This window comes from Hippopotamus amphibius, chromosome 5 (assembly GCF_030028045.1).
Source record: "Hippopotamus amphibius kiboko isolate mHipAmp2 chromosome 5, mHipAmp2.hap2, whole genome shotgun sequence".
Taxonomy (NCBI): Eukaryota; Metazoa; Chordata; class Mammalia; order Artiodactyla; family Hippopotamidae; genus Hippopotamus; species Hippopotamus amphibius.
The window spans coordinates 131844444-131866410 of NC_080190.1; the positions used below are offsets into that span (position 1 = coordinate 131844444).

At 38.5% G+C, this 21967-nt stretch overlaps 2 protein-coding genes across 12 annotated transcripts in view; one reads left to right on the forward strand and one right to left on the reverse strand.

Moving 5' to 3' along the window:
• Positions 1-3433: 3433 nt before the first annotated feature.
• Positions 3434-11095, reverse strand: RBM12B (RNA binding motif protein 12B). 6 transcript variants are annotated; one of them, XM_057736347.1, is made up of 3 exons: positions 10957-11080; positions 7605-7653; positions 3434-7035 (listed from the first exon to the last, which is right to left on the reverse strand). In XM_057736347.1, exon 3 carries the CDS (start codon positions 7005-7007, stop codon positions 4071-4073), a length of 2937 nt encoding a protein of 978 aa, XP_057592330.1. In that variant the 5' UTR covers positions 7008-7035; positions 7605-7653; positions 10957-11080; the 3' UTR covers positions 3434-4070. The 6 variants fall into 6 exon arrangements, 4 of the variants coding, with proteins under 4 accessions (XP_057592330.1, XP_057592329.1, XP_057592327.1 ...); XM_057736346.1 differs by lacking the exon at positions 10957-11080 and adding an exon at positions 10720-10943; XM_057736344.1 differs by lacking the exon at positions 7605-7653 and having other exon boundaries at positions 10957-11095.
• The window catches only part of TMEM67 (transmembrane protein 67), a 59194-nt gene continuing 48224 nt past the window's right edge, over positions 10998-21967 (forward strand). For 3 of the 6 annotated variants that reach the window (XM_057736353.1, XM_057736351.1, XM_057736354.1), the window contains exons 1-2: positions 11277-11347; positions 12969-15377. Coding sequence is in view for 1 of the 6 variants with exons in the window: in XM_057736354.1 (XP_057592337.1) it covers positions 15336-15377 (42 nt within the window). In the remaining 5 variants the exon portion in view is untranslated. Of the gene's footprint in view, positions 11030-11276; positions 11348-12968; positions 15378-21967 lie in introns of those variants that run through there. The other 3 variants (XM_057736348.1, XM_057736349.1, XM_057736355.1) reach the window with 3 other exon arrangements.

Here is a 21967-nt window from a genome sequence, read left to right on the forward strand (position 1 = left end):
TTCGATATATAAATGTACTTTCAATGAGAGTATTATAATCACTCTTAACAGTAATAGGACACTAGGATATTGGTGTTTTACAACTACACGTAAAGCATAAATTTTGGCTTGAAAAAGTTACATTCACTTTGATTCTGGTTTTAAAACTAAACCACTGTCATACTAAAGTACTATATATGGCACTACAACTTTTGGAAAGCTATAATTTGGTGGAATGTTGTCCTAAAAAAATCATGGAAAACCATAAATCAGTAAAAATGCTATAAAAATTTTACCAAACTACTATCAAATCAATAAAAGAATATATAGTCACTTTTATTCCTGAAAGTATAAAACAATTTAATCAGAGCCTTTCAGTATGTCCAATGCTTTTATTTCTTTGGATGGGGAATTGTACTTAATGTTATTTCATAGATCCCAGTCAGGCATATAAAAATTGGGAAATTTATAAAATCATTTGGGATTACCACAAAAAACAATTATAACATAAAAATAAAGATTTTCCAGAAAGTTTTTTTGTTATTCATGGTTCTGTTCTTAACAAAGCACTGATTCCTGAAAATAGTCCTAAGTGATAAAATTACTTAAGTACTTTTTAAGTAAAATATTCAAAACATTTTAAAACCCTAAATAAACTGATATTCTTAAAAAAACTCAGGATATCATTGCACTTTTATTATCAGTATTTAATCTTGGTATTGTAGCTAGGAGGAAAAAACAGGGTTATAGTTTTTTTCTTGCTGCTTATGATAGCAACTCACTTCTCTTGGGCATCAGCTACCCTATTTGTAAAGTTAAAATAGTACCTGATATATAAAGCAATCAGCAAATAATTCTGGTATAAAACATATGCTCTGGCTACTTCAAAAAAATATTCTAAGGACAAAAGGAATATTATACGTAATACTTTCAATGTAAAATTAAATTTTAGACCTGGCATACGTTGGCAAAATTCTTAAAAGATTACACAGTAAATATTATTACAGTTTGTGAACTGAGAGACAAATTCAAGGCTATTACATAGGTACTTATGTAACCCTATTTAAAAAAGTAAAAACCTCTTTTAGCTTCCTTATGAAAAGACAGGCAACCAGCCTGACTAGTTAGTTGGCTATAAGCTTCCATTTCTTATCTCCAAAATAGGTTTATTACAGTTACTGGAACTAAATGATATAGTTAATTCATATATAATTAAAGATCATAAATATATAGTATTACAGCTCAATAAATATTAGCTAACATTTAATACAAAGATGGAGGTGATGGGGTCACTGCATAATAGGTGCTATGTGGACCAAGAGCCAGTGCTCTCGACAGTGTCCGCAGGAAGTGTGCACTCCTAACATAATGATTCTTACCTATCTCTTGGTTGTGGGATTAAGTTTACTTTCTGGGCATGATCTATATTTTTCAGATACCTGGAGTCAGAAATGTTTGGCTTTTATTTTAAGATAATTAAAATGCCACTGGGTATTAAACTAGAGAACCAATAGGCCACTAGTATACCTGATATATCTAGGAGAGGAAACAAAACTGGCTATAACTATTGAAGCTGGGTGACGGGTATATGAGATTTAGTACACTATTCTCTTTTACGTGTTTGAAATTGGTGGTGTGCTAGTAAACTGGCTCTCTGAGGTGGAAAATGCCCTGATTTTCTGCATTTACTAATTTTCATGGTGTAAATACTCCTACCATGGCCAATTTAAGTTATCAACATGTCACTGAAGGCAGAGTTGGGAACAGATGTGCAAAAATGGCTCCGAAGCAGTAGAAGCCCAGCTTTCTGTAATAAACTTTTTATTTTAAAAAGTTAAAAAAATATATTAAACCAAAGATTATGGAATAAAATTAACTATTTGTATCAATCCATTAATTTTACAATCAAAATACAAAGCCTGTGTTTACTATTGTGTTAGCCTCTTACCTGCCACCACCATCCCACCTCAGCCTAGATTGAGAAGCAGTTCGCTATAAAGTGATATCTCACTTTAAGCTTCATCTTAGCTTTATTGATATGTATCTGAGAAGCATTTTTAAGTCTTCCCATTCACTCCTCAAGAAGGCTGATCAGATAAATCATCTATAAAATCTCTGAACAGCTAAAAATAGCATTTCTTCCTATTGTCATTTTTGTAGCTGCTTGTAAGCTTAATAGTTTCAAGAGCCATACTGATGTGCTTGCTTATCTGAACCAAATTTACCAGTTTACTCATTCTACTAGCAAGCAGGATACTCAACGTAATTAAAAACACAGAAACTTCGGTTGGTTTTTCTTAGACTTCTTTAAATCTCTAAAGATTAATCCAAAATACTTATAGTAGCAACTGGCTAAATACTGACAAAGTATTCTACTTCTGCAATACCCTATTATAAAATGACTAAACTACTGTATATAAATTCAAATTTTATTCTTATTTGCTCATTGTGGGAAATACATCACAGAATTGAGGAAAATTAACTTTATGTAAACTATAAAGGGCCAAAATCAAATCATGTTTGATAAGATGAACAATTTTAAATTAGAAGCCAATACGTAATGTTTGTCTCCCAGAGAAACCCTGGAAATATAATTTTTAGTTACTTTGTCTTTTATTAACAATGTTTGGGCATACCAATTTTATCTTTTTTAATGCTGTTTTTAAAGCAACAGTGGAGGTAAGAAAATATCCTTCACTCTTGAAAATATTTTTAGCATGGTCTTACCAAAATTAAAAATACCATTTAACAAAGTTAGAAGGCAAAAGTATTAAGGGCATGAACTGGACTGAGTGTGTAGTCTGGGTTGAAATTGGCTCCGTGATTTATTAGCTATGACTTTAGGCAAGTAAGTCAAACTCTCTGAATTTCATTATCTCATTTGTGAAATACAGGTAAATACTCTTAAGCTTCTGAGGGAATATTAAGATTGACATTATGCATGTAAAGCACTTGTACTGCCTAGCACAGAGTTAAGTGCCTAATGTTAGCATTAACATTATTATGGCACAGAAAATCAAATCCAGTATTTGCAAAATGTCTACACTAAATGTCAAATATGAAGGAAGTCAAAATTCAATCTCAAAAAAGTCATGTTATATTTAGTCATTGAGTCTTTGGATAAAAAGTTTTGAAATTAAGAAATTGAGAACCTAATTTAAAAAAATACAAGTTATATGAATCATCAGTAAATTCTTCCTAGAAACACACACTATGTCCATTTATCAGATTCTTCCCAGCATAAGCCTGAAAGTCCCCTTGAACCTATAATTACTTTATTTTTGTGTGTAAATCTTATCAGTTTGGTTGATGAGATGCTGGAAGAAACCACAGAACTATAGCACTAATACACTATTATTACAGAATGGTCCCTCCTGTCATAAATCTTATTTAATATAGCTATCGGAAACCTTGACAAAACCAGCTTTTTTCTCTTCATACAAATACAAGTTAATTAGTTGGTCTATTCAGTTTCAATTTTTTTATTTTTATAAAACTTTGAAAGTTACGAACATGGAAGTTTTAAGAATTTCCTAAGCTTTTTACATAAGTAAACTTCAAGTTCACAGTCTGCAATTTTGAACTATTTATGATTAAGGGGAGGATTAACACAGTAATATCTCAGACAAGGAAGAGGACATTAGTTCTGCAGGCAGTTAGCAATGAAAATGCTAACCCTGAACAATCGGTCACTGACCATTTCCTTATACAGTTTGAGTAAAAAGATGTAGACTACAGAATAGAAACAAAAGTGAATAATAAATTCATCTTCCCCAAATACAGTTCTACTTTATACAAGTCTTGACGTTTACCCATGACATCAACAAAAATTAATGCACTCAGGGAATTAGTTCTCTCCCCCACTGTCAGGAAAAAAAAAAAAGCATATATATTTTTAAGTTAGAAAAAGTGAACGGCAATTTGCAAGCAAAAGAAAACCAGATTCACATTCTACTATTTACATTTGTTCTATTCACAGGTCAAAATTAAAATGTTTCTTTTCATTAGACAATCAGAAACAAACACTTAAAAAAAATGCATTTTACCGCATCAATACTGTGGGGAGGTAATTCTGAATTTAGAAATGCTCTCTAGAGCAAAATTAACTTAACTTTGCGAGGGCCAACTGGCCTATCATTCAGATCTTTAATAGCAGCCATAGCTTCATTGTAGTTTACCATGGCAACAATGGCTTCCCCTGTAGGTAATCCTTGCTCATTATACTGTATTGAAACTGAATCAGGTATGATTCTATAACCATGGAAAAAGTCTAGAATTTCATTAACATTAGCTTTAAATGGAAGGTTCATTATCTTAATAGGTGTTACTCTACCTGAATTACAATTTAATTTTGGATCAGGCATAAATCTCCCCTCAGGAAAATTTCCCATATTACGCTTTCCAAAATCAAACTTGCCACCTTCTGGGCGACCAAAATTCACAAAAGGACGATGACTTCTAAAATCATCAGAGGGGCTCCTAAACTCCTCACCAGGAAGTCTAAAACTGTCAGGAAGTCTCGGGTCCTCCTCCGGAGCTTCCCTGAGGTCTTCTTCCGGGAGGCGCCTGAAGTCCTCATCAGAAGGGCTTCTAAAACCTTCCTCCTGGGGACTCCTGAAGTCCTCATCAGGAGGGTGCCTAAAGTCTTCATCTGGAGGGCCCCTGAAATCTTCATCCAGCGGGTGCCTAAAATCTTCCTCTCGGGGGCGCCTAAAATGCTCCTGGGGTGGCCGCCTGAAATGCTCCTGAGGCGGCCTTCTGAAATGCTCCTGGGGTGGCCGCCTGAAATGCTCCTGAGGCAGCCTTCTGAAATGCTCCTGAGGTGGCCGCCGGAAGTGCTCCGGGGGCGGCCTCCGGAAGTGCTCTGGGGGTGGCCGCCGGAAGTGCTCTGGGGGTGGCCGCCTGAAGTCCTCCTCAGGAGACCGCCTGAAATCCTCCCCAGGAGACCGCCTGAAGTCCTCCTCGTGGGGCCGCCTGAAGTCCTCCTCAGGAGGTCGCCGGAAGTCTTCCTCTGGAAGTCGTCTGAAATCCTCCTCAGGTGGCCGCCTCCATTCCCCTGAGGGAAGCCGTCTGAAGCTGTCCTCAGGAGGCCGCCTCCAGTCCTCTTCAGGGGGTCTCCTGAAGTCTTCCTTGGGAGGCCGCCTGAAATCTTCCTCAGGTGGCCGCCTCCAGTCCTCCTCCCGAGGGTGCCTGAAATCCTCCTCCCGAGGGTGCCTGAAATCCTCCTCCCGAGAATGCCTTAAGTCCTCTTCCCAAGGGCGCCTGAGGTCCTCCTCAGGAGGCCACCTGAAGTGTTCGTCCCGAAGGCGCCTGAAGTCTTCTGGGGAGCGCCTGAAATCCTCTGAGGAATGCCTAAAGTCTTCTGGAGGGCGCCTATCAGGAGGCCGGAAATCCCCCTGGGGATGCTTGAAATCGTCCAGTTGCTTCAAGTCCTCTTGCTGATGCCTAAATTTTTCAGAAGGGCCAACTGAGTATACTGGCAGATCATTTGAGTCAAATGAATGGGAATGATCATCTCTATCACATGACTGTGAATGGTCATGCATTCTCTCACTGGACACTGAAGAAAAATCTACACCAAACTCCCGCATTTGTACCTCTGATATGAGCCTTAACAATACCTCTGTCCCCAAGAATCTTCGTCGGTTTAAACGTTCAGCTTTCATGGCCTGTTCTTCTGATCTGAATTTCACCAATGCTTCTCCTAGACCAACTCCTTTGTCATCATAAAGCAAGTAAATGTCATCCTCAGCAAGAGAAAAGTCTGCAAAGAATTTCTGCACTTCAACTTTTGTAACATCAAATGGAAAATTTCTTATATATATGCACAGTTTCTGGCCAGAGTAGCCTTCTTGAGAGTATTTTTGTGAAACGTGCCCAAGCCTCTCTTTCTCTGTTGACACTGGTCTTTTCTTTTCATAACATTCAATGAACTTCAGCATCTGTTTTCTAGAAACTGGATCAATATGAACTGGACGATATTGCAAAACAGTCTTATGTAAACCCAGAGCAGTGTTATAGTCTTTCAGAGTCTTGAACATCACAAAGGCATATCTTGTTCTTCTTTCATCTTTATATAAAAACCTAATCTGTTCATTCGTCAGATCGGTATCTCTAAAGAAATTTCTTAAATCTCTTTTGTTAATACTTAGGGACAGATTTTTTAAATGAACATAAAATCCGAGAGGAGAACGAGAACGTGTTCTTCTGGGAGATTCTGAATGAGATCGTTTCCGAAAATGTCTATCGTTAATTCCTCTTGGTGGAGAATGTTCTTCAGTCCTCATGGAAATATCACCCTCCTTAATTGCATTACCTCCAAACTCAATCCACTGTTGTTCCGAGCCTTGCATTACTTCAATAAACCTTGAACCCATAAAACTTCTATGACATTTAAGACCTCCTGAAGCATCAATACATGAAGCAAATTTTACTATGGCATCACCATTATTTCGGCCATCATGATGCTTTAAGAAAATTACTCCATCCACACACAAACCAGAGAAAAAGACACGTACATCATCTTCGTTTACTAGGTAAGGCAGGCCTCGTAGAAACAAGTAAGGATTCTCAGCCTTCAATGGCCGTGTCTTTCTTGGCCTTAAATCACCATGTCCTGTACCATTAGTATGAAACCCAGCAGCTTGATTAATCGGAGAGCCATATCCAGAATTACTTGCTTCTTCTTTAATAGCCTCAACAAAATTAGATAAGCTGCCCACCCCCGACGCCCCAGATCCTGGTCTCTCTCTTCCCAAGCGATCAGTTCTTTTCATTTCTATAGTCTTCTGCATTTCTGCCTTACTACTAAGAAAGAGCTCTACAGATGAATCCTTGATAAACCCTCCTGAACGACTTACGGCACGTCTTGCATCTTCATCTGTTGCAAAAATAATAAAAGCCTCCCCAACTTCCCCTCCAATTATATGCACTCCTCCATCAGGAATAGTCAATCCCGTGAAGAAGTGACGAATATCCACAGGCCCCGCAATAAAAGGAAGCCCCAGTAAACGGATGACTACAGCCATGCTGAGCTCAAACCACAGCAATAATGACCTGCAGACAGAAAGGTACACATAATAGCAAGTCTTATTTTTGAAGTACCTAATCCCAAACTAAGCTTAATAATTACTTGGTTCCTACCTTCTTCAGCATTTATAAACGAAAATAAGACATGAGTTCACAAAGATATTCATTGTATCTAATTCTTAAAAAAAAAAACAACTTTCTCCCAACTAAACATACAAATAAACCAGCTACTCTGAAGAAACATTTCCTTTCACCTATCCTATACAGTATGAGCATCAAAAATATCACATATTCTTTGTAAGTCTGCCAAGTGCTACTTCACAACAAGACCAAACTATTTTCAGACATATCTTCTACTGAAACAGGAGAGAGCTTTGTAGATTAAAGAATTTTACCAACCACAACGAATTTTACATACTTAGAAAAGCCATCTATGGTCAGTATATAATTTCTGCTCATGATAATAAACTGCCTACCACTAGTACATCACTGGCCAGACATAAAGTACAGAAGCCATGTGTACCTAGATGTACTATTCTACTTTATATTTTTTTTGTCAAGCCTCTGTGAAAAGCCTTAAGCTCTGGATAGCTTACCTTTTTTTTTATTTCTTGGAGACCTGTTAATTCTGTAAAAGCAACTTAACTGTGGAAAGAAAATGAAATATAATTAATCCTTGGACCCTGCAATTGATCTTAAACAACGCCAGATTAGGATATTCACTTCAGAATTACCTATTAAAAGTGAAGCAATATAAGGAAACACAAATAAGGGCATTACAAAATGGTTATCTTTGTTCCAAAGGGAAATTAATCATCCTTCAGCAAAAAGAAGGCACAAATTCCAAGTAGATATCTGCAAATTATTTACAAACAAAACACTTGATTTAACAACTGGTCCCTGATTGGAAGTGGCACAAGGAAAAAGGTGATGAAAATGTTATATACTTTGATTGGAGCGTTGGTTATATGGGTACATAAATTTATCAAGGCTAAATGAATTCTATCTTTAAGGTCTGTGCATTTCCCTGTATATGAATTTTATATCCACTTCAAAAGAAAAAATTGTTCTACAAGTAAAATGACAATTTAACACCAAAAATCCCCAAAACACCTTCTATCACTTCCACCCATGAAAAGACCAACATCTAATTAATTCATTATGTCCAACTCTCCTGCAAATCTCCTCCCTTTCAAAACTTAAGACCAAATCAAATTAATAAACGATACAATGAATGAACAAAACACTGTTTCAAATTCAAAAAATGAACATGGAACCAAAAAATTTCCTGACTCTACTATACTTAAGACAAATAGTAAAATATCCCTAAAATCTAAAATCTCAATTACTACTTCTCTTGTACTCAACTATTGCTAGTCCTTATCTTAGACTCCGAAAAAACTGTTAAAATTCATCTTAAGCCAAGCAGAAAATGTTCAGATAAACACAGAATCTTATTATGCTAATAAGTTTATTCCATTTCAAACAACTGTCCTGCATTCTACTGAGGAAACCCAAATGACGTTGTAGAAAGCTAAAAATATAGTAAGAATATAATAACTTGGCATGTATGGGGATATCAGTATTAACTACAGAAAAAATCTCAGTTTAATACTCCTTAAGGAAATTTACATCTAATACTTTCAGAGATACCCAAAGTAGTCTTACCAAATAAGTTTTTAAGACCTATTAAATTAATAATTATAAATTTACATTTTTAGTGTGTAAATAAATGTTTTAATTTGGTACTTAACACTTAAGTACCACTCATCCACAAAGTGGTGTCTGAAAACATGTTCTTTGAGTTCTGCAAGGTTTATTTTCCTTTGAAAAAGATCTATAGATTACTTTTTAAACTACAAGCTAAACTAACAAAGATATCAAGAAATTAACTGGCACATTTTACGCATCTGAGTTATCAATGCCAAATTAATATTAAAAATATTAATGAGGTTTACTACAAAATATTTTCAGGGTACATGGGAGGGGCAGAGGACCTATGTGAAATCTTTGTACCTTCCACTCAATATTACTGTGAAACTAAAAAACTGTTCTAAAAAATACTCTATTAGAAAATAACTGCACTGTACCCCCCCCCCCCCAAAATACGTATAAGCTTAGTTTCTTCAGCAAACCAACATCCACACCGACATTTTAACAAAAACTACAAATGGCTTCTGGAATAATTGTCCACATTAATGTTCCAAGACTCCTTCCTATGCAAAATGACTTGGCTCTTTTTTTACTTTTAAAATATTTTAGAAAGCAGTGTAATAAATCATTTTGTCCCTCCTAAACTTTTTTTAAAAATTCAAAAGGGAACAGAAATATATCTACAAAAGAAGCTGAGACCATTTCACGGAAGAATTAATGTCAAATTCAAAAACTGTCTCATAATTTATCTTCCCTAATTTGAAAACAATATTTTAACTAAGTAGTTCCATGAGCACAAATTCATGAATTCTAATTCAAGTAGAATATATCAAATGTTTCTTCTAATTTGCCAGTTAAATATAACTATTGCTTAAACTTTTTTGCCCTTGAGATAGAAAGGTAATGTACCACTTATCCCTCTACAAAAACACACCTAGGAGACCACCTATAAGAAACCAGCTCTCAAAATAAGCACCTTTCCTGTGGTTCCCGTGTTATTTCCTTAAGCAAATTCCCCACAAATTCTATTCTTAGAAACATTACACAAAAAAATGAAACACTAAAATACTCCACACTTAAAATTTTTCTACTTATGAATACAACAAAAGTATTTTTGTGGCTGAGTTGGTTTAAAGACAGTGATCTGTTAGAACTTGAAACCTATGAAAAAAAAAAGGACGTAGGTCCTAAAAAGCTCATTTAAGGGCAAGTCGCTGAAATTAACAAGCTCATTTTAAATAATTTTGCTGATTTTTTATCTAACGATTCATCCCAGTTAATAATCATTACCCCATACACACACACAAAAAAAACCCCACGAAATATACATCATCTAATCAAGCCTGAAACGGAAAAGGGAGGAAGGCTAAATTTCAATGGTATTATCTCAGATCCGTTTATTTAAACTAGAGAATAGCAAGTCATTTGCCAGACATGGTGAAGGAGTGAAAACTGCCACTATTTCTTAAAACCTAAAGTTATGATGAAGCACATTTGAGGCACAAATGCAAGAGTTTCCCCTGACGAAACTAATCTACCCCAGTCCACAGGGATTCTTTATGACGATCTGCCTTTTATCCATTTATAATGTAGATGGTTAAAATAAAAAACTAAAGGCATGACGACACAAGAGCCAAAGTCCCCAGTAGGAACCGTAAATGAAGACGAATCCACATGGCACAGGAATTCTCATAACATCCATCATCCTCAAACGGGGATCATCCGAAGGCATTGCTTCTATAGCCCAAAGCCTTTGTCCATACTCCCAGGGGTCAGAGCTTCCTTCTTTCGCGCCAGGCCAAAGTTGCTACGTGGGATCCGATGCTGTCTCCAGACCTTCAGCCAAAAATCAGCCTTCAAATTAACCTGGACCGCCCAACCTCCGTGCCTTTCCGTTACACCATCCCAAGGGCAAACATTCCGCCCTAACTCGCCAAACCGTGAACTGTCCCCAAATCTAACTGAAACATTTTGGCTCCCCTCAAGCCTAAAGAGCCGGGCCTTCAGCGCTTTTTTGCCACCACTGCCTTACGATGACATAGCAAAGAAAAAAAATACCTATGAAATCCTTCGAGATCTTCACTCTCAAGCCGACTGGCAAGTGCACACACACACCACATGGAGACTGACGGGGGAGTCGGTGTTTAGCAAGGAAAGAGGGTGCCCTAACGGCAGAAGCTACGCTAGTTCCTGGCGCGGCCCCGCCTTTCCCTGTGCTTCCGTCCCGGCCGCCAACCCCTCCCCGCCCCCGGCGCCCCAAGGGTAACTGCTTCGCACTTGGCAATAAACACACACCGCTGCTGCCGAGTTGGAACCACAAGGCTGGGGGCGGGGAGCACTCCTCGTCGCAGCAGCCTCCCCAGAACAGGTACAGCCCTCAGTAAGCCTAGAAGAAGATGGCGCCCACTCTCCCCTCCTCTCCGGACAAACGGACGTACAGTTTGTCTGCCCATGCGCTCTCCAGGCGTAACCCACCACCCCGGCGCCCAGGCCACGTTTGCGCACGCGCCCAAACGCTCACCTACTTCCTGTCGTCCAGGCTAGGGAGGTGGCGCCCGGGAGCGCGCTCGCTCGCACTGGCGTTGCTGAGCTCCTGCGCATGCTCAGATGCCAACCAACCCGGGAGCCTCAACCAGGGAAAGGAGAGAGCTTCTGAGACAAAGTTGGGGGTCAACCCGCCGTTGTGGTAAGAGGCTTCAGTAAATAACAGCCGAAATACACTGGACAAACGTTCGTGATTCCCAGGAGTTAAGAAAAGAGACGCAATAGCGGAGAAAAATTTGCGATTTCTTCTTTTCAGCGCTGCAGCTGTGTGTTCTTAAGCATCTTTCGAAAGCCTCTTTGTAATTACCTTTAAGAGGCCGGAGAAATGTTAGTGTTACTGCCTTAGATGTTCCAGGGACAGTGCCAACACCCAAGGGGCTTAATGAGTGCATGCATTTTCAACTTCATAGATATTTATGAAGAAGTGCCTTTACACAGTTGTTCTTCCTATCTTTTGATTTTTTTGAAACATGAGAACACATAGGCCAATTTTGAAAATTAGGAAGCCAAAAGCACAGTTACAGGCACTTTCTGTGGTGCCTGCTTTGTAAGAACTGGTGAACAGCCGTGTGTTCTATTTTATTATTTGCAAGTAACAAAGCAGCCCACCACGTTTTATAATTACATGATACATTTGTGGGTGGATTCAGAGCTCACTAAGAAATTGTTACTTTAAAGCATTGTTACATATGAGAAAAAAAATGAGTTTTCAATATCTCGCTCACTACAAAATAGCCATTCTCTTTGAGAAAGAAGAGGTAGTTTAACAAGTGAATAAAAGGTGGTTCTCTGAGTGAGAGCCACCATTTAGTCACTTGGGCAAATTACTTAGCCTCTCTATGCCTGTTTCCTCGTCTGTAAAGTAGGAATAATACTAGTACCTGCCTCTTAAGGTTTCCAGAAATGTTGAATGAGCAAACATATGTAAATATCTGAAACTACATAAGTTAGTGACTTGTTTCAAATGTCAGAGTGATCCCATAGACAAGCAGAAAATGTCACCTCAGGGAGTTAGGCTTAATGATGAGGCAACATTTACCTTGATTTCTTCCAAAACTCCAGGGTTTGGTCCTAGCCTAGCAAGCTCAAGAACCTGAACTTAATTTAAAAGCTAACATTTATTGAGGGGTTATTATGTGTCAGCCCCAGTGCATATTTTATTCTTACAACTACTTTTGGAGGTAAATACTATTATTTTTTTCTATTTTACAAATAAGAGAAACTGAGGCATAAAGTATTGCATAGCTTGCCCAAGGTTACAGAGGTAGTATAAACCAGGAACGGAACCCTATTGGTTTGCTTCCAGAAAACGCTGCTCTGTATTACATAGGGAGAGAATTCTATCTTCTGAGGCAGACTCCCTTTAAACAAGCACACAGAAACAATGCTCCAAAATGTCAATTTGTCAATATTAATTCACAAGAAGAAACACTAGTAAAGTGAACTTGAGATCAGCTCAGGCTGACCAGAACTTTATTGGCTGTAAACACTCACTATATGAAGTCAAATGATAAGAGGGTTGTTTGCTAAGCATGAAAATAGAACCTGAGTTACCTAATATCAAACAGTGTTTTTCAGATAAGGGTTCCTAAGAAACCCATCTTACCCATCTTAATAAAAATAACAGCTGTCATATAATGAGCACTTACTATAAGGCTCATCTGAACAAGTGTGCTTAGATCAGACTCCTTCCCTTGGCTTAGACAGGTATTGCCAGCTGCCTTTGTTTTTCAGAGATGACCATCCCCCTTCTATTCACACAGATTTTCTCCAAACAGAACAATATAGTGAATGCTTGTCTTTTCTAGTCTGCCTTCTGCCTTTCTCTGATGACTACACCATTACTGTCAAAAGAAGAAAATTCCAGTTAAGGTAACTGTGTTTAACTACATGGTATTCTGGTTATTGAACAGTTTCTTGAGGCTTTAGTGCATCAACATGAAAACCTAATCATTTTAGAGAACAGAGTGAAAGTTTCTGGAACAGCAAAGCAGACGACTATACCCTGAAACATGGTAACCACACTGAGCCATGGCCATTCTTTGGCTCTGCCTGGGTGATCAGTCAGCTTTACTAAGCATGTTATCACAACTACAGCACTACCTACCCTCCTGCATGATTTTGGTATTACACAGTTTTCAGCTGTCCTTCCTAGCTCTTCAACATCCACAAGAACAGCCTTTCATCACGGGGTTTCAGGGTTCCTCCATCTTCTAAACTCCAAGGACCCTCTTGCAAACCCTGACTTCATTCAATTCAACTGATATTTATTGAGAATGGACTGTGTGTCAAGAACCTTGCTAAGGCTCCTGAAAGACAAAGCTGAAGAAATCACAGTCCTCTTTCCTCAAGAAGCTCATACTGTAGCAGAAGAGACAAGCCCACATGTGCAGGCAGTCACATACAGGAGGACTGTAGAGCATAGGGATTAAGATGGTGGGCTCTTGGATCAGGCAGATCCAGGTATAAATCCCAGCTCTGTGACTTCATGACTATAGACAAATTACTTATCCTTCAACTTCTCCATTTGTGGAGGATGATAACAGTACCCACCATACTGGGCCATTATGAGGAATAAATGAAATAATGCTTGTAAAGTACTTAGAATAGTCCCTAACACACAGTAAACTCCAGTACAGTTGTTCCTCAGTATTCTCAGGGGATTAGTTCTAAGGACCCTTCTGATACCAAAATACAGGGATATTCAAGTCCCTTATATAAAATGTCATAGTGTTTGCATATAACCTATGCACATGCTTCCATATACTTTAAATCATCTCTAGATTACTCACAATACCTAATACAGTATAAGTGCTATGTAAATAGTTGCCAGTATGTGGCAAATTAAAGTTTTACGTTTTGGAATTTTTTCCCAAATATTTTCAAACTGCAGTTGGATGAATCCACTAATGTGAAACCCATGGATATGAAGGGCTAACTGTATAACTTAGAAACGCAGAAGGTAGGCTCAGAAATCAGAATACCATAGTTGCAAGCCTAACTCAGCCACTTGCTAGCTGTATCATTTTAGTTATTGAACCTCCCTACTTCAATTTCTTCACCCATCAGATGAAGATGACAATAGTAGTGTTGTGTATATAAAATGGTCTTATATATATAAACATTAAAGACACATAGTAAAGCACTAGGAAAATCATAACATGAAATCTTACATGTCGCTCTGATGGCCTACATGCTCCTTTCCAGTTTGTCCCCTGCAGTGGTTCTCAGGAGCTCATCTATAAAACCTCTCAGAATTGTTGGAGCACTGTATGGACACTACTCATTAAGTAAAGGAACTTGCTCAGTTGTGTGTGACAGAAGTCAGATCCAAAAGACTTAACAGAATCAGCAAATGAATGGTGTGTGGTCAATCAGAATTGAACAGGACCCCAGCCTTCTAACTTGGATAACTTCTTCCCTGGTGTAAATGAGAATCTTGTCTCCATGTTAGAAATATGGAGGAGACTGAGATATTCTATGGTTGCTATAGTTAACAAAAAGGAGGCATGCAGGAAGGGTACTGGATAAAATCTCTGGATTTTACTGATGAAGCTTTGACCCCCAAATCTCACTGTGGAACCTATTTCTAGTGAACAGGCAAGACCATGTGTGAAACAGGATGTCTCCTTCTGCTTAGGCTTGCTTTCCCTGGGTTCCATCCAGTCCTAGGAACGTAAAACAAAAGGAAGAAACAAGAGGAAGACCTAAGCATCTACAGAGAGATTCTGAAGAGAGAACATACAGAGAAAACCAAAAAAAAAAAAGAGAGAGAGAGAGGGAGAATCCAGAAAACCTTGCATTGGAAAAAGGCAGTCTTATGGAGCCCCCACTGAGCTCCATAAGAATGGACCTTTCATCTGGAACACTTCCTTACTGAGGGTTGAAGACCCTACACAGACTGTGCCTGGTTTATTACCTTGTATGGGAATATCTTTCCTTGTTTCAATCTCAAATAAGTACTCTTTTTCTCTGCTTAAAGCATGTGCAACCTGACCAACCCCACTGTTATGACTGTCGTCTAAGGTGAGGGGACAGGGTTCCTTTCACTGAAGCATGAATGGGTTCATTGCCTAGGCTAATTACCCTATGTCAGCAGCGAGGAGAGATCCACTAGCTATGGAGGATTGATGCCCATTATTGAAGCCGATCTTGCTGTGCCTCTTCTCTATGTAAGTAAAGTCCTATCCCATCCAGGGCTTGACTGCATTGTATTTTTTTTTTTTTTTTGAGACTCCAGTCAGTACCAAGATGCAATGGACAGAAGTATTTGTGGTGTTTTACCCTGGGACTGATAACCAGTGCATGGTACTCTGCTTGATACCATGGTGTGTGGACACCAAAAAATTTGGTCCCTAAGGACTATGGCCAGAGGCCTTGTGGTCTAGATCTAATCCACATTGGTCCTCTGCCCCCTTCCCAGGGGTGAAATGAGGGGAGAGAGCATTGAACTCCCCTTTACAGTTTGGATGATGACAATAAACTAGAGAATGAGGGAATGAAGCAAGTTTTGATCTATTCTTTTCCATTTCAACAAATGTGTATTAAATGCTCATAATGTATTACACACAATTCCAGGAGACAATGGTGAACAAAAATGGACATGATCTTTGCTCTTGTGAAGCCTGTAGTCCAGGAGAAGAGAGAAAAACTAATGAAAGAATTGTTCAACTAAATGTAAATTTACAACAGGGATAAGAGCTGTAAAAGGGAAATACATGTTGCTCTGAGAGTATTTCATAGGAGGGCTTGGTCTGGTCATGGAAGGCAGGAAGAGAAGTGATGGATGAGCTAGGAGGAGAGGAAGAGTTAACAAGGTAAAGGAAAATTGCTGGAAAGGGGAAGGGAGGAGGGGTGGTACAGGCAGAGAAGTGCACAGGCTCAGTGGCAATCAGAGAACTAAAAGAAGACCAGTGTGGGCAGAGTGCACAGGACAATGAGAGGCTGCAGGAAGAAGTCAGACCCTGCTGGGGGTTACAGTTCACATTAAAGACTTTGAGCTTTCCACTGGAAAACCAATGAACTATTTTCAGCAGAGAGGTGACACATTAGACTCGCATTTCAAAAGATTACTCCAGCTGAGGTCTGGAGAATGGATTAGACGGTGGCAAGAGTGTGCACATGAAGACAGGTTAACAGGTTATTTTGACTTCCAGTTTAAGGTGACAGTGTGAACTGTGTTTACTTCCACTCCTTTCAGAAATCCTAATAAAATATCAGAAAAGGAATTTTCAAAGGATTTCTGACAAGAATGAAGATGATAGGGTAGGAGACAACAGCCATAAAACTTTGCAGGCAGGAAGCAGATGGATAGGTGTTCACTACTTTTGTGAATCCAAGAGGATTCTGAACTGATAGTGGAAAAAGCTAAGAACCTGATATGCACAAAATAAGTCCTCAAAGGCTTGAGGCCTCATTCACTTCTGTTGGGGAAGGAAGTGAAAACAGAGTTGATGGAGCATAAATTTGTAAAGCACTGAAGACACACACTTAAGGCTCTTTTCTTCCAGTACAAGAAACCTGTCTCTCCCCCACTATAGCACAAGATTGAAGGTTTATTCTCTGGAGAGAGTACAACTGGGGGAAAATGGGTACAGATGAGATCAGGGGCTCTACATAGAGAAGAAGGGCATCATGTGAATGATGAAACTGAATGATGAAACTCACAGTCTCTTTCCCCACTAAACCTGACAGCCAGGCTTAAATCCTTCAGGGAGAATATGATTTCTGGGGAATTTGATCAGCACAACAAGGTGGAAACTATTAAGTAAGTGTGAGGGAAGACTAAAGACATTTTCAAATATGCAAGGTCTCTAAAATTTCTGTCTTATGCACCCTCTCAGGAAGCTGCTGAATTCTGTTCTCTGCCCAAACAAGGAAATAAACCAAGAAAGAAGAGGATATACAATCCACTAAGCCTGAGGTCTCTCTTTTCCTCTTCCAGTTTAATAGATTGCATATTCTCTTCAGTCTTGGTTTACTCCCTTGAGGGGAGATCATATAACATAGTGGTTAAGAACACGGATGCTTGAGGCAACAAAAGCAAAAATAAACCAGTGGGAGTACATTAAACTAAAAAATCTTCTGCACAGCAAAGGAAACCATCAATAAAATGAAAAAGCAACCTACCAAATGGGAGAAAATATTTGCAAATCATATATCTAATAAGAGTACCTGAAATACATAAACCATTCATACAATTCAATAGCAAAGGCCCCCCCCCCAAAAAAAATCCGATTTTAAAATGGACATGATATCTGAATAGTCATTTTTCCAAAGAAGACATACAGATGGCCAACAGGCATGTGAAATGGAGCTCAGCATCACTAATCATTCAGGAAATCCAAATCAAAACCACAATAGAATAGTAACCCCTCACACCTGTTAGAATGGTTTTCTGGTCTTTTTTTTTTTTTTTCCCCTCTGTGTTGGGTCTTCATTGCTGCGCACCGGCTTTCTCTAGTTGCTGCGAGCAGGGGCTGCTCTTCCTTGCATTGCACAGGCTTCTTATTGGCATCTCTTCCTACAGAGCATGGGCTCTAGGTGCATGGGTTTCTGTATTTGTGGCACAAGGGCTCAGTAGTTGTGGCTTGTGGGCTCTAGAGCGCAGGCTCAGTAGTTGTGGCACATAGGCTTAGTTGCTCTGCAGCATGTCGGATCTTCCCGGACCAGGGCTTGAACCCGTGTCCCCTGCATTGGCAGGTGGATTCTTAACCACTGTGCCACCAGGGAAGCAGTGAATGGTTATTATAAAAAGACAAGAACAAAGTATTGGCCAGCATATACAGAAAAGGGAACCCTGTGCACTGTTGGTGGAAATGTAAATTGGTGAGCCATTATAGAAAACAGTATGGAGGTTCCTAAAAAATTTAAAATAGAACTATCACATGATCCACCTATTCCAATTCTGGATTTTATCTAAAGAAAATGAAAATATTAACTCAAAAAGAAATATGTACCCCCATGTTCATTGTAGCATTATTTACAATAGCCAAGATATAAAAACCTAAGCATCCATCAGTGGATGAATGGATAAAGAAGTTGTGAGGTATATATACACACACATATATGTTACATATATATATATTTATAATGGGATATTTTTCAGCCACCAAAAAGAATGAAATCTTGCCATTTGCAATAACACGAATGGACCTTGAGGGTGTTACCCTAAGTGATAAGCCAGACAGAGAAAGAGAAAAACCTTATGATCATATGATCTCATTTATGTGTGGAATCTAAAAAAAAACAAAACAAAAAAATGAAAAAAACAAACCAAGCTCATAGATACAAAGAACAGATTGGTGGTTGCCAGAGGCAAGGGGTGAGCCAAATGGGTGGAGGGTGTCAAAAGGTACAAACTTCCACTTATAAAATAAATGTCATGAGGATGTGAAGGTGTAATGTGAATATAATTAATACTGTATTGTATATTTGGAAGTTGCTAAGAGAGTCGATCTTAAAAGTTCTCATCACAAAAAAAAAATTTGTAACTGTGTGGTGACAGGATGTTAACGAGACTTATTGTGGTGATCATTTTGTGATATATACAAATATTGAATCATTATGTTGTACACCTGAAACTAATCTAAGTTATATGTCAGTTATACCTCAATAAAAATAAATAAAATAAAATATTTCCTAAAAAAATAAGAAAAGAAAAAGAACATAGATGCCTGGATCCTAATACAAGTTCTTATTGGCTCTCTCTGTTCCTAAATTTCCTCATCTATAAATTGGGGATAACAGTACCTACTTCAAAGGGCTACTATGAGGATTAAAACCACTTGGAGGAGAAGTTGGCAGGTAATAAATGCGTTAAATATGTATTTTTTAATATTTATTTTATTTTATTAATACATTTATTTAGCTGTACCAGGCCTTAGTTGTGGCAGGCAGGGGCTCCTTAGTTGTGGCAGGCAAGGGCTCCTTAGTTGTGGCAGGCAGGGGCTCCTTAGTTGTGGCATTCAAACTCTTAGTTGTGGCATTCATGTGGAATCTAGTTCCCTGACCAGGGATTGAATCCAGGTGCCCTGCATTGGGGCCATGAAGTCTTAACCACTGTGCCACCAGGGAAGTCCCTATGTTAGATATATTGAAAGGAGATTCATAGTTCTGAAGTATAATTGAGGATTTTTTAAATGATAGCACATTATAATTAAAGAAGCAAAGAAGACACATTCAAATAAGAGAAAGATAAAAAATTGTGGTATGTACATAACTCAAATGTGAACAACATTTAAGTAGTCATAGTAATGTAAAAGTGATTACTACTCTAACTAAAAATTTTAAAATAAATATATTGGAAAGATGGAGAGAGGTTCAGAAAATGTGATAAAAACCAAATCTTCATCTTCCACAGCAGGCAGATAATTGATAATGCCTAAAGCTGAAAAAATAAGTTTAAAATAGGCCATTGTAGTAATTTAGAGGGGGGAAAGTTGTATTTAGGGTGGCAGTGATGGTAGAGATTAAGGTAAGTAAAAGAATTCAAGGGATATTTGGACAATAAATTCAAGAGATATTTATAAGCTAAAAATCAAGGTCTTGCTAATGGACTGAAATGGGAAGCTGAGGGAAAGGAAAGCATCAAAAGTTACTCCTAGATTTTTGGCCTTTGTTAGAGGTTGGATGATGTTGCCATTAACTGAGATAGAGTACACTAGAAGAAAGCAAGTTTTGGAATGGGGGAAGGGATGGAGATCATGAGCTGTTTTAGGACACCTGTATTTAAAGATACTTCATTCCACCCAAATGGAGTTTTTCAAGAAAACAGTGGAAATACTGATTGAGAGCTCAGGAAAGAAAAGTTGTTTGGCCTGGGTATATGTAAATATGTGAGTCATCTGCAAAAAAGTGGTCATTGAAGTCATGGACATGACTTTCCCTAGGAGGAAAGTCAGATTGCCAGGAAGTGTGACCCTAGGAAGTCATATATGCTTTCTAAGCCTTGGTTTTTTCATCTGTAAAGTAAAAGTGATGATAATGGTCCTAATTTAGGATCAAATGAGATACTGCAGGGACTGACACATTGAAAGCAAGCAATTAATATCAATTATTTCAATTATTATCCATGGTCCCAATTCCCACCAACATATTAGATAATTCCTGTAAGTTGAACTTCTACCTTTAAATTTTTTTCTTTATTCAATAAGAAGCCTTTATCTGCCCCAAATATTTTCTAAGTTCCTTTAATGTCACAGTCCACCCAGCCATCCAAATCAGAAAACCTGGGAATGATCCTTGTTCCTGTTTCTTTACTTCCTCTATCCAAGTCATAAAATTCTCACAATTCTTCCTCCTAAACAGCTCTTTCATTTATCTTCTCCTGCCTCTCCCTTCTTTCCCTGCTCTAATTTAGACCCAAGGTTTCTGCTTTAGCCTCCCAAGTGACCTCCACCTCTAGAGGTTTCTATGTACCGCTTTTCTAGGATATTTTCTAAAATGCAAATCTGATCAACAACGGTAGGCAAATAACAGGCATTCAAGAACCTTCATTTTTATTTCTTCCTACCTTTCCAGCCTCATCTCCTGCCACTCACCATACACACCCCACACCTCAGGGATGCTGAGATACGTGTCATTCGCTGGTGTGCCTGCTCACTCATGCCTCTGGTCTGTTCTGCTGGTCCCTCTACTTGTTCTGTCCTACAGTCTCTCCTCCTCTGTGACTTCTTCACTGATCTCCCTCCTACCCACCAAGGCAGGGGTAATCCCATCTTCAAGTTGCACAGTTTCAATTAGAGCAGTTATCTCAAAGTCTTTTAATGATTTGTTTCTATGTCTGTTTCTTTACTAGATTATGAAGCCCCCAGGGAAAGCAACAGTTATAGCTCTTGTCCCAAACAAGTGCCTATTCATAGAAATGCTCAAATATTTGAAAAATGATTGAACTCCCCACCAAAGATGAACTGCCTTCTGACTTCTCACCTAGGGCTCTCTTTCCTGGTGATTATGCCTCTCTTAAATCAGTTTAGGGATTCAAAACCACAGTACTCTTTGGAACACTCAAGATGATTCCCATTTCCAGTTCCAAACTCTTGGTAAAGCGCTAGACCTCCACATCCATTTCTGTTATACCTCTCTACCTGAGTAGGCAACTCATTCAACATAACCAAACTATACTCAACTTCTCCACAAACTGTTCACTTTGACTCTAGGACTTTCCTAGCCTATCCTCTATCTGCTCCCACTCCAGCATGATCTAGCCTTGCAGGTAAAATCTAGACTTGCTGCCAACTTTTCAACTCAATGATTTCCCTAGTCTACATCTGGTTGTTGCTCTTTCTCAGTACTGCTCTATAACTTGCTTCTTCCCCATCACTATAATAAAACTGCACTCTAAAAGATAACTAATGATCCCCTAATTGCCAAATCCAAAGACTTTTTCTCCATCCTCAGCCTCCTTGAATTTTTGTAGCATTTATATTGTTAGGACACACAGCATTGTGGTTAAGCAGCCCTAAGAGTTAAACTGCCATAATTTAAAGTTGCTTCTTTAAATTGCAAGCTTTGAATTTTGGTAAGTTTAAAAAATCTCCTTGTGCTTCCATTAATCATCTATATAAAAAATAGAGAGATGATAATAACAGTATAGGTTTCATAAGGTTGTTGAGTGGATGACAATTTTGGTAAGGTATGTTGTGGTGCCTATGCCATTCCAGGTGTTCAATAAGCATTTGCAATAATGTTTGAACTCATCCTTTCACTTTTGGGGGGTAAAGTTCTCCCTAAGCTGACATTAAACCATGTTCTTCTCATC